The sequence below is a fragment of the Microtus oregoni genome, unplaced genomic scaffold (assembly GCF_018167655.1).
Source record: "Microtus oregoni isolate MIOR12 unplaced genomic scaffold, Mior012 000036F_ref0000092, whole genome shotgun sequence".
NCBI lineage: Eukaryota > Metazoa > Chordata > Mammalia > Rodentia > Cricetidae > Microtus > Microtus oregoni.
The window spans coordinates 24,700,875-24,713,408 of NW_024543095.1; the positions used below are offsets into that span (position 1 = coordinate 24,700,875).

A 12,534-nucleotide genomic window follows, 5' to 3' on the forward strand; every position below is an offset into this window, starting at 1 on the left:
TTGCCACAAAAATCATTTTTATTGAGAAAGAAAAATCACATGATATGAAATTAGGATCATCAAGGGAAATTCAGGCCATAAGGTCAACAGGGTCAAACATCTGGAATGAAAACAATGTGAGGCCCCAGGGAGAAACTGTTTTATTCGCCTTGAATAATGCCTGATGTTTGGAGTTAGAATTTTCTTCGTTTCAAGTCGATGACAAGCACCTCTGAGGGCATAATGATTTTGGCTGATAATGCCAAAACGGTCATCTTGAACAGGTCCTCATTTGTGACTGAGAAGTCTTGCTTTCATTTTACCCCAAAACCTGTCTGAGTAGGGATGGGAAGCAAGGTATCTTGCTGTCCTACTAACAGAATGTTTAAGTTATTCTGCATACCAGGAACATCAAATGACTTGGAGCTACGAGGATTTGGGCATTTCCTCGGGGTAACGTCAAATGAAGGGTTAAGGTGGCCGCACCTCCCAACTGGAGGGTAGGAGGGGGAGTATTCTGAGAGGGTCACAGGGCACAAAGGACAAGAATTTGGCAGGGGAGCTACTTCATTTATAGTTGAGCTAGAGAGTTTAGGAGCTTAATTTACGAAAAACCATAGTTTCGGTTTAGCTTCAGCCTAGACAGAAAGTATAAGGCATTTTACAAGAGGCAAAGACAAGTAAGGCAACAGATAATATGTCAAAGGTGGAAGGAACAAGGACAGAGGTCCGCACGTGTCTGGCTCTCAGCTCTTGTCCTTGGCTAAAGCCAGTCTTTTGTTCCTCTGGGTAGTCAGCATGACAATGTCCTAGAGAAACATGGAGAAGAATGATTAGGATAGTTGGGTTGAATATCAGTGTGTTACAAATGACACCATCATTTTCAAATGTTAGGGATAGGACATCCCAGAGCTGATGGGAAGATAGAATAGACAAGTACCATCCATCCACTAGATGTGATAGTGTGTGCTGATGACTTCAGCACTCAGAAGGCTGGGGAAGGAGGCACCAGATTTCAAAGCTAGCCAAAATCATTTAAGAAAGCCAAGACCCGTCAGAACTAATGAGGGAGACCCTATACCAAACCATCTATACCTGCAAGGATTTACCTGGACCGGAGCAACTGAATTGGGAAGACCCACCCTAAATATGGGATGGGGATCTTTGCAATGGGATTGTTGGCTAAGTAAGAAGGAGGGGCAAACTGAGCACCAGTATCCATGAGCTTCTGCTTACTGATTGATGATGCAATGAGACAAGCTGACCTTGTGCCATGACTTTCTCGTCTTGATGGATATCAGCCACGAGCCCTTCATTTCCTAGGTTGCTTTTGCTAGGTATTTTGTTGCAGCAACAGGGCAAGTAAATGATACATCACGCAATCTGTGCCTATTTTATCAATGACATTTTAGTCATTTATGTATAATGGAATAAACAGGTTGGTACTAAGCTGTAATTCATGGTTTCAAAAATCCTCAGGGAACTTCACAATGCATTCTCCATAGACAATGGGAAATAAATATTGTTATTATTAGATGTGAGGAAGTTATCTATTACAGATAACTGAAGAATGAGTTTAGCCTTGATCAGATGAGGAAATATTGAAATAAAATGGGCTTGGATTCATTTCATTCATTTTTACTATTCTATCCTTCTGGCTGTGCCTTGTCTAATGTCATGTGACTTAGCTTAATTTTTTTCCCTTCTCTTCAGTGTCATGAGATCAGAACACAACTGGTGTCATTTATTGATGAGAAGAACAGATCACAGGGAGCCCTGGCAGAGACTTCAGCTTTCCTAGAATAAAGTCCACTAGAGATGGGATGGTCAAGCCTCTCACTTAGTTTGCACTTCTATTGCTTCTGAGGGCAACATTGACAGCTGTCACTGGGGTCAGAGTAACACATCACAGCTCAGGGACCAGTCTGAGATTATCCTTGAGGAAAGAGATGAAAGAGAAGTTGTATTGTCATCGGTTTCAGAAAGTCTTTTAAACCTGGACATTTTATAGAAAAGCCAAATTGTTATGAGGATGCTATGCCTTCAACATGGGGGTGTTTCAAGACAGGGTTTCTGTGTAGCTTTGGAGCCTGTCCTGGAACTAGGTCTTGTAGACCAGGCTGGCCTCAAACTCACAGATAGTCACCTGCCTCTGCCTCCCAAGTGCTGGGGTTAAAGGCATGTGCCACCACTGCCTGGCCAACAGGAATTGTTTTTTAAAGTAAGTCTGGGAATGTAGCTGGAAGGCGCTTCATTCACGGAGCCCAGTTTTGATCTCCAGAACTACACAAAACTTGATGTAATGGTGCGTGCCTTTAACTCCAGCACTTAGGAAGTGGAAGGAGGAGATTCAGAACAAGGTCATTCTCTGATAAAAAGAGAGTTTGATGCAATGTTCTATTGAATTTATTTCCATACAGACCTGAACTATCAAAAACACAGGACAGAAGATTTTATCTCCAGGCTTGACTACTCTTAGTAAGAATTAATTTCCTAAATGCTCAGCCTTATTATTGTTAAGTTATCAGAGTATTGATTTTCATACCTATTACTCCCAAATTACACATATGTAGCCTTTTTCCAATTCTAAAGATAAAACCTTACCCTTTACCTTCTGTATCACATTTTCTCACCATCTACCCTACTGCAAGAAAATGCTAAGCAGGTTCTTCAACTTACAGAAGCTAGGCGAAAGGATTTCCAAAAGGGCTCCTGCGGGCATCAGAAGATGCGGGCTGAGAAGCCACCTAAGAGATAAAACAACACAACAAACACTATTACAATCTTAAGAAAAAACATTGATTAAACCTGTTTCATTTAAGCAACACTTAACACAGCGGTTCTCAACCTTCCTAATGCTGTGACACTTTGATACAGTTCCTCATGCTGTGGTGAGTGCCAACCATAAAATTATTTCATTTCTACTTCATAAATGAAATGCTGCTACTCTTATTAATCATAATATAAATGTCTGATATGCAGGATATCTGACATGTGGCTCCTCTGAAAGGGCCAGTCAACCACAAAAGTTCACAACCCATAGGTTGAGAACTACTGACTTGGGCCATAAGCCAATCAGACATTGTACGTGTCTAGAGTGACCTTTGTCTTACTTGCTAGAAGATGATAGTACATATTGTTTGTTCAAAGTCAAAGCTGTGGAGACTTTGCATTTGCTTCCCTCTGCTTGGAAGAATTGCTTGGAAGAGGTATAGAACTATTGATGGGAGATTAAAAATTAATCTTTAAAGGTCTTTAAGAGACTATTTTGATTCTGCTTCTCCCATGTTTTCACAAGACCAGTTCAGTGAAATCCAAGAGGAGGTTTCTGATAGTATTATTCCTCAAGTTCAGGAGATGGGAAAGCCTATGAAAGACAATCTTGCTCCAGCTTGACTGTATGTTCACACTGTGAAGATTCCTAAGAACACCTCATAGGCAAATAGGCATTCCCAGCAAAGAGTTGTTGCATGGGGCAGGTAGATTCAGGAAGCTGCAGGGGTATGTGGCATGCTCTTCTAGGATTCAGTACTTACGGGGGGCTGTGATGAACTTAAGCATCCTTTGGAGAAGGGGTTCTCAAGTGAATTGTCAGCAGACTTGGTACCCGAGAGGAGACCCTGTCTGGGAACTGGCTTTGGTGGTTCTGGAAAGCAAGGGACCCAAGCAGTTAGTAGACAGGTTTTGCTCGCACATATGTTCCCTGACTGGCTTACCTTTGAAACTTAATTCTTTACACCGGTGAAAGAAAAAAAATTCACCTCACATACCAGGACTCTGTTCATCTATCAGGATAGAGAGCTACGTTTATACTTTATCTAAAGTGGAAGACTCAGATGTTCCTTGCTTGTTGGCCATGAATGGGGGCTATATTACCTATTCAGCTCTCCAAATGCCCTTTCTATAGCTCTCAGAAGCCCTTTCAAAAACGGTCACTGGGGGGCAGCATTGGGCCAGTCCTTGGGATTGGCGGAGGTAAAAGGAATGGTTAAATTACCACCAGAGACCCGAACTCCACAGCAAGCAGGAGGCTGGCTACTGATGAAAACAGAAGGGTCCTCTGAGTTCCCCGTGGGACTTTAAGGCAGCTGAAACATTAGTCGGCAGATAAGTGAGCAAACTTACCGTTAATCTTGCTCAACAGCTGATTGGCATCAAAATCGTCATGGTCTACATGCTCCTGAGGGATGCCAACTTTATTGTTGAAATAGCTGGAGAAGGCACTCGAAGTCCCTGTGGCCGGTGTCTCCCCCTTCCTTGAGGGTACAGGTGGCTGCCGCAGCTGGAAGTCCTTAAACATTTCCTTCACTTCCTTGACTTCTTTGTCCCCGAGTGGGTCTAAGCCAGTGAAAGCATCACTGGGAATGTCCTTTAGCGGCCCATTTCTGGGAGGTGGCTGAGGAGGCGTGGCCACAGAGGGCAGCGCAGGCGAGGGCTGAATGGGCATGGCAGGAGGTGAAAAGGTGTTAGTCTGGAAAGGATTCCCCAGGGAGCTTGTGGATGACCAAGCATTGGGTGGTGCCACGGGTGCAGCTGAGCACCAGACTGCGGGGGCTGGAGGGGAAGCTGGGGTCGCAAACGACGAAGGCTGGTTCCAGACTTGAACCGCTGGGGTTGTACCGAAAACGATCGGCTGACCGAAACCTGAAGGCTGGCCGCTTATTATGGCTCCTGGGACCACAGCTGTAGAAGGACTGAAGACGACAGGTGCCCAAGGTCCTGCTTGAGGGGGTGTTACTGGAACACCCCCTGAAGGAAGAGGGAGAGATATGTCATCAAGAGGCAAGCTTGAAGAGAATTACTTTATTTTTATAATAATGTACTAATTGTATAAAATCATGAATTTAATTGTGATTTTTCAAACATCCAGATAACATACTTTGGCTGTCTTTGACAAGAATTCTTGATTTTTAAGAAGCATGACTCTCTGGCTGTATCTGTAGACCACTCCCAGGGCAAACTACTCTGTGAAGTTTTGAATCTGACTCAGAAATAAAGGCTTCAAGAGATTAAATAATTCTGACGGTTAACTCATTCACACCGTTTAGCTGGAATTCGAATGCTTGTTGCTTGTTCTTTCCACCACACGTCTTCCCTCGTTAGAAGAGTAAATACATCCTGTAAGTTCCTAATCATGAATACATGGATGCTTACCAAAAATGCATCGATGAACCTCCAACACCCTGAACAGAACTTGCAGACAGTAAGAACTGAGTTGTCGAGTGTATAAGCAAGCAAATCAGTGACGATCAAGCAGTTAATTAAGACAGTTCACTGTGGAATCACTATTTAGCTTTTGCATTTAACAGCTGGCTGCTGCTGAGGACTTCTGGGAGCCAGTTATCATGGAGGGACACAAGTTCTCCAAAAGCATCTCTCCTGTTTTAAAGGGTCCCTCCTTTTTTAATGCTGTCAGACTTGACACAGCTCCATAAAGGGAAGATAAAACATAGCTGAGATCCACATAGTTTAAACTTTACACATAAAAACGGAAGAAAGACTATTAGCCCAGGATGGCTGCTTCCAATAAAAGTGTTTCCTGCCTTGTGTCACTTGCTAGACGAAGTTAGAGTGGAGTAGTTGGAAGACAGGAGAAGCAGCCCCTTTGTGGATAACTGTGGTCTCCTGTCAGAGTTTTATCTCCAGGGCCTGCGTCCCTGTCATGTTCCTCAGGATGCAGTTGCCTCATGAGAACCCAGACCTCTCCAGTCTCTCTTCCGTAGGCGGATCCATGCCATGCATCCTGTTCTAACACGGGACATTCATTCTCTCTGCAGTAGCCATCCGCTAACTCCAGTCCAGCCTCACCCTCAGTCACGGATGGTGCTACCTGTTCTGAGGGTCAGAGCACAACATTCTCTCACTCTTCATTTTCTAATCCAACCAAGCAAAGGCTTCAAACTTGGGATAGAAAAGATTTATTGCTGTTGGTTTTTTTCCCCCAGAGTGAGAAGAATTTTGAAATGGGGTGAGGGGCTGTTATAGAGTCCTCTCTTTTGATCTTTTTCTTATCATGAATGCTGGCATCTGGTCAGGAGCACACCTGCTCCACTCCCGTAGAATGGCCACCTTACTGGATCAACATTTCTCATTGAGGAAACAGAATCAGGAACATATATAATCAGACAATGAAAGCTCACAGTCCGTGCCCATAGGGGTAAACTCATGTACCTTGGCCCTGACCCCAGCACATTTGTCTCCCATTTTGGCCTCTTCACAGCAAGGCACAAGAAACAATTACTTGTGCAATGGGGAGCTAATTCACACACTAACTTCACAGACACATGGGGGCCAGGACTTATTTGCGTTATGGGACACATTCACAGAAACTGTGACATGGCTTCTCTTATTAAGCCTTAAAAGTGGGTTTAGCGAATCAAAGACCTGGATATTAATCCACACACCTTCGAACACCTGATTTTTGACAAAGAAGTAAAAATTACCAAATGGAAAAAAGAAAGCATATTTAACAAATGGTGTTGGCATAACTGGATATCAACATGTAGAAGAATGAAAATTGATCCATATCTATCACCACGCACAAAACTCAAGTCCAAATGGATCAAAGACCTCAACATAAAGCCAGCCACACTGAACCTTATAGAAGAGAAAGTGGGAAGTACACTTGAACGCATTGGCACAGGAGATCACTTCCTAAATATAACCCCAGTAGCACAGACACTGAGAGAAACAATTAATAAATGGGATCTCCTGAAACTGAAAAGCTTTTGTAAAACAAAGGACATGGTCATCAAGACAAAACAACAGCCTACAGAATGGAAAAAGATCTTCACCAACCCCACTTCAGACAGAGGTCTGATATCCAAAATATACAAAGAACTCAAAAATCTGGTCATCAAAATATCAATTTTTAAAAAAAAAATGGAGTGCAGACCAAAACAGAGAACTCTCAACAGAGGAATCTAAAATGGCTGAAAGACACTTAAGGAAATGCTCAACATCCTTAGTCATCAGAAAAATTCAAATAAAAGCAACTCAGATTCCATTTTACACCTGTAAGAATGGCCAAGATCAAAAACACTGATGACAACTTATGCTGGAGAAGTTGTGGGGAAAACACCTGCATTGTTGGTGGGAGTACAAACTGGTACAGCCCCTTTAGGTGTCAGTGTGGCCATTTCTCAGAAAATTAGGAAACAACCTTCCTCAAGACCCAGTAATACCACTTTTGGGTATATACCCAAAGGATGCTCAATTGTGTCACAAGGACATATACTCAACTATGTTCATAGCAGCATTGTTTGTTATAGCCAAAACTCAGAAACAACCTAAATGCCCCTCGATCAAAGAATGGATAAAAAAAATGTGGTACATTTACACAATGGAGTACTACATAGCAGAAAAAATAACAACATCTTGAATTTTGCAGGCAGATGGATGGAGATAGAAAACATCATTTTGAATGAGGTAACCCAGACACAGAAAGACAATTATTACATATACTCCCTCATAAGTGGTTTTTAAATATAAAGCAAAGAAACCAGCCTACAAATCACATTCCCTGAGAAGTTAGACAACAATAAGGATCCTAAGAGAGGCATATATGATCTAATCTACATGGGAAGTAGAAAAAGACAAGATCTCCTGAGTAAATTGAGAGCATGGGGACCTTGGGAGAGGGTTGAAGGGGAGGGGGAGAGGTGAGCAGAGAAAAATGTAGAGCTTAATAAAAATCAAGAAAAAAAAGAGAAGAAACACTTAACTCACATAGCTGTTGTGAAAGTTAAATTTATGTTTGTGCAGATGCATTGCAAGAGTTCGATCTGTAAGATCTTAGAGTAATATAATTTATGTGTAGGTAAAAGTTTTTAATTTTGATTATGTTTGAATTACTTCTCAAGATTAATAAAAGCACAGCTATTTGTCTTTTTAAAAAACAGGGTTTAATTTAGACAAAGTAAGTGACAATATTTCAAAACACATTAGTGTTGTGAATGGAAGGGTCATTTCCTAATCATTTCAACCATTGCGAAGTGCAAAAATAAAGATATAAAAGGAAGCCCCCATTTACCATCCTTCATCCTGAATTACTTGCCTTTCCTTGCAAAACTCTGAACTCTAGTCATAGATAGTATCAATGGGAGTGCCATTTGTAAAAGAGAAAAAAAATATTTCATTTGCTATGAAGTAAGTGCTTGGTAAGTCTGCTTTTGTGCCAGCCTTCATTCCCATCTCCCAGAGACCGCCCATTATGTTTCTAAAACATTTATGGCCCAGCTGGAGAAAGCAGGGGCAAGGACTGAGGAAAAAGAGAGTGCAGGCATAAAGCATTAATTTTATTACCTTCTGAATCTAGATCAAAACACAGGGTTCAAATCAAAGCAGAGGGCTCAGCTTCCTGTAGTCCCTTCTCCCTGCTCCCCCCCGCCCCAGATCTCGAGAGGAGGCAGTCCCCCAGCTGGGTCCAGCGGAAGCCAGACCTACAACCTTCCAGGCTTTGGCTGAGGATCACTGCCAATGGACAGGGGCTACACTGTGGGGCTCAGTTTGAGTTCCATGTCCAAACTTGGAAGAATCATCAGTATTCTGCCGTTGTAGACCCCAAGGCCTCAACAGGGGCATATCGCCAAAAGGCTTCACTTCGTCTGAATAAATTAACAGTTATAGGGTCCAGCTGTATCTTCAGGCTGACTTGTTAAATATTGGCTGCTAGAATTCTTCAAGGCATTGATAGGAAACTCCAGAGCTCTGGGATGTGATCTAGTCACAGACCCTGAATGCAAGTTCTCTGCCTTTCTATGAAGGAAAAGACACCAGCTGCTTCACTGTGGGCATAGGGAAAAGAGCAATGCCAGAAAGGGCAGCTTCTGAAAGGCACAGTGTATTTTGAGTATCTCTGGGTGTTCTAACATCAAGCAGAAGCCTGGAACTCACTGACTTCCCACCTTCACCTGGATTTCAACCACTCAGCGTTGGTGACAGCTGCCTTCTCTGCCCTGCTCCAGACATGTTTACTGTGGGAGACAGACATTCTCCTCTTTGCAGGAAAACAGCAAAGGAGAGAAGATGGGAAATAAAGGAGGAAAAGGGATCTTGGTGACTGATTCTGTAGAGGGTAGGGAAAGCCATGATCTCTGTTCAGATCTTACTAAAGGAACAGAGAGTCCTCCTTGATCCTTGGTCCCCCACCTCCCAAGGTAGATTCTCTTTGGGTTTGCACAGGTGCCAAGAAGCAAGCCAACAAATGGAACCCCCAGCAGGATGGCACAGACTATTGTTGGGGGTTCTGAAACTGAGCTATAAAGCCTGAAAAGAACCTGAGGCTGTGGAGGAGGAGTAACAGGACCAGAATTCAGTCAATGTGCTTGCTTCTACCATCATCCGGCAGCAAAGGCTCAGGGGAGCCAAAAAGTCAGAAACAGATTTTAACCTCCAGCACATCCCACTGTCTAAGAAAAATCCATCTACACTCTTTCTAGCTTTACTTTTTTCCTAGATCTACTTAGATGCTCTTCTAGAAAAATTACTCATTATTGAATTGCTATGGGGCAAGTCTTCAAAAACAGATCAGAATCCGTGACCATTCCCTGCCTACTTAGAGCTAGGGGCAGAGCTGAGCCCAGACTTTGACTTTATGATTTAGCCTTGCTTCCCGCTTAACCAACACCCGCTTCCGGGCACATAAGAAGAGCTGAGCCTCGAGAAGAGACAGACTTCCACCTATCATGGCAAATGGTATGGAAAGCATGCATGGCCCTGCTTCTGCTGCACAGACAGCACACAAGGCTCCCTCAGTTCATCTCCTTTTCACCATTGAAGCCAGTCTGACTTCAGAATCCCTTACAACTGTCTCCCGAAAGCCACTGCCAGCTGTTCAGGGTCATGCAATACTGAAAATGGACTTCTTGTCCCGGGGCAGCGCAGAGAGCTGAATTCCAGTTACCAGGCAGGAATGTCACCGGGATGTGGTCTGTGCAGGGGTTAAAGTGAGGGGAGCGTTGCTGGACGCCTCCCCTGCGATGCCACAACCACAGGAAGTGCCTTCCTCCTGTGCATCACCACTGTGGGTGACAGTAGCAAAGCCACATCTGATTCCATCCCTGGGAACATACCTAGACCTGCAAGGGGCCCCATCGGGGCAGGAGCGCTTGTTTTGAAGAGATCCAAAGGGTTGGTCTGTGGGGCTGCAGGTGGTCCTGTGGGTGACGTCTGGCCTGGAGGTTCTGAGGCAAAGATGTCTGAGGCAAGCAAGTCATTTGCTGAAGACTGACAAGGAGGGGAAGGAGGGAGAAGAGTTACTCAGGCCAGAGGTAGACACATCTGTCTCCTACTCTTTACCCCAAAGCTAACCTCCCCATGAAGGAAAGTCTTTTATCACTGGCAAATGATTACGTCTACTAGCAAATAAAAGAGCAAAGGTGAGGTGTGTGGGGTGGGAATAAGATGGCTGTAGTGAGCAGATTAATGGATTATACCACCTGGACTTGCAAAATAAAATCTATTTTTCTTATTTTATCCTTTGATGTCAGTCTGGTCTCCTTGGCGAAAATTTGCAGCTGGGAAAGGAAGGGCAGCATAAGTATCCTAAATAATTTTCTATCATTCCATTAGATCTAAATCAGTTTCCATAGAGATGCAACTACCTTCAGCATTAGGTAAGTCTGCACCTTCCTATGAGAGCTTTGAGGAATCGCCTACAGACACTGCACTTGGAGTTGCTTTTGCACGGAGGGAGCTGGTAATAGTGATTGTGTGAGCTTCTAAGTCAATGGGTTATTAAATCAACATTTACATTTAAAAGAGGAGACAGACTGGAGACTTTTATATACCGCCACCGTGGACATCCGTGATGATGGGTGTGCCGGGTGTGTTAGTGTGGGGGCAGGACCCAGGGAATCACAAGACCTCTCCCCCTCCCGTCCCAGAACGTGACAATCAAACTTACCAGAGGCACAGAAGCATAGCAGCATTAACAATGGAAAACAAAAAACAACTTGTGTTTAGTTTAGTATTAAGTGACAAGACATGCAAATGGAAAGCAGATGTGACCAACACTGCCAGGAAGCGGAGGAGGAATGTTGACTAGAGAGGGGCATATTCCTGGAGGGTCGGTGTGTCTCATCCCACCTTCTACTTCACAGCCACACAGGGAAACTAAAAGAGCAGCCAGGAAGAGAGCTCGCGTCACACCACCCTTTGGTATTGAGCATGCACTCTGCTAATGGGGATGCAGAAAAGACAATTCACCTTAGCAGTCCTTCTGCCTCTTCCGGGTTTGGTACTTTGTGGAGGTGGGATAATGGCTATGGAGTCATGCGCGGAGGACTGGACAGAGCTTTCCAAGTCCTGCTTTACGCCATTCGGTACTGAGAGTCCTTTGGGAGGGCTTCCCACAAAAGGGTTCGGGGAAGGTTTGATATGGAAGCCGTTCTGGTCTCTGTCAGATACCCCATTTGGAGTTCTCACTGCTTGCTGGGTTTGCGAACTTGGATAGGGCCACGGGCCTGCCTGAGCTTCCTGTTTGCCAGTCCGGTTAGAGATCTGGTCAAATTGCTGACCAAAGTAATCGGTATCACCGTTCAGGGGCCCTTTACTCAGCGGAGTAGACAAGCTACTCAGGTTCGCTTTCTTCTGATCTGGAGATGTGAGAGAATCAAACGAAGAGGGTGCCGATTGGTCTGGCTGTGCAAAAGGATCATCACGGAAAGGATCAGGATTAGGGGTGGGAAAGAAGTTGAGATTGGCAGAAAAGGCATTTTCAGGCAAGAAGGATGCCTGAGGCTTTGGTCGAGGGAGAGAACAGGAGGTGACGCCATTGGTTAAGAATGGATTTTCTCTTAAAGAGTTCTGATTGGTGTCGAGTTCAGAGTTTAGATCCACTAACAGGATATCTTTGCTTTCCTAGCACATTTGGGGGAAAAAAAGAGAGAGAGAGAGACAGTGTTAGTCCATGTTATAACTTCACATGAGAAAATTACATCAAAATGACAAGGATTACCGGGGTTCCTATTAGAATTTGGGACTATTACCATCTCCCAAGAACCCCAGAGTGTTTACTCGCTGGGAATTAGTTCCTCACTCAGCTTGTGAGCTGTAAGTTCCCCTGGGGTCTGCCCTTCCTTCAGTGAAATCTTATTAAATTCATCCTCTCCTTAGTCTATACATTCAGATGGGCTAGGTTCATTATCTGCGTTGGTTTAAGTGACATCTTTGAATTAATTGGGACTCACTCTAAATGCTTATCTGAATATACTGTTTGAACCTATGAATGGATTTCAAATACCTAGTCCAGCTTGCTACCTGTGAAACACGCAGTTCATAGTCCTTTTCCAGAAGTCTCTAACATTCCCTCTCTAAATGAGCAAATTCTTGGTTAATATTCATATGTGTACTGTGTGCGTATGGTGTTGGGAATTAAACCAGGGCTTTGCGTATCTCAGGCATTCCACCACCACTAAGTTATACTCCACAGTTCCAGATTCCATGGCTACGGCTGTGACAAACTTAAAGTCGGTTGAGAGAGAAAAACGAGATACTTCATTTTTATCTCGGTCTGTGAGTCTGACTTTTTGAAAGAACTAAGATCTTACTAAT

At 43.8% G+C, this 12,534-nt stretch overlaps 1 protein-coding gene across 3 annotated transcripts in view; it reads right to left on the minus strand.

Annotated features, from left to right (window-relative positions):
* Positions 1-12,534, minus strand: part of Dab2 (DAB adaptor protein 2) — a 53,744-nt gene continuing 41,210 nt past the window's right edge. For 2 of the 3 annotated variants that reach the window (XM_041631298.1, XM_041631297.1), the window contains 6 exons: positions 11,188-11,841; positions 10,053-10,206; positions 4,105-4,728; positions 3,516-3,625; positions 2,659-2,726; positions 1-788 (listed from right to left, as the gene is read on the minus strand). In XM_041631298.1, coding sequence (XP_041487232.1) covers positions 2,664-2,726; positions 3,516-3,625; positions 4,105-4,728; positions 10,053-10,206; positions 11,188-11,841 — 1,605 coding nt within the window. In that variant the 3' untranslated portion in view covers positions 1-788; positions 2,659-2,663. The remainder of the gene's footprint in view (positions 789-2,658; positions 2,727-3,515; positions 3,626-4,104; positions 4,729-10,052; positions 10,207-11,187; positions 11,842-12,534) is intronic. The other variant, XM_041631299.1, reaches the window with a different exon arrangement.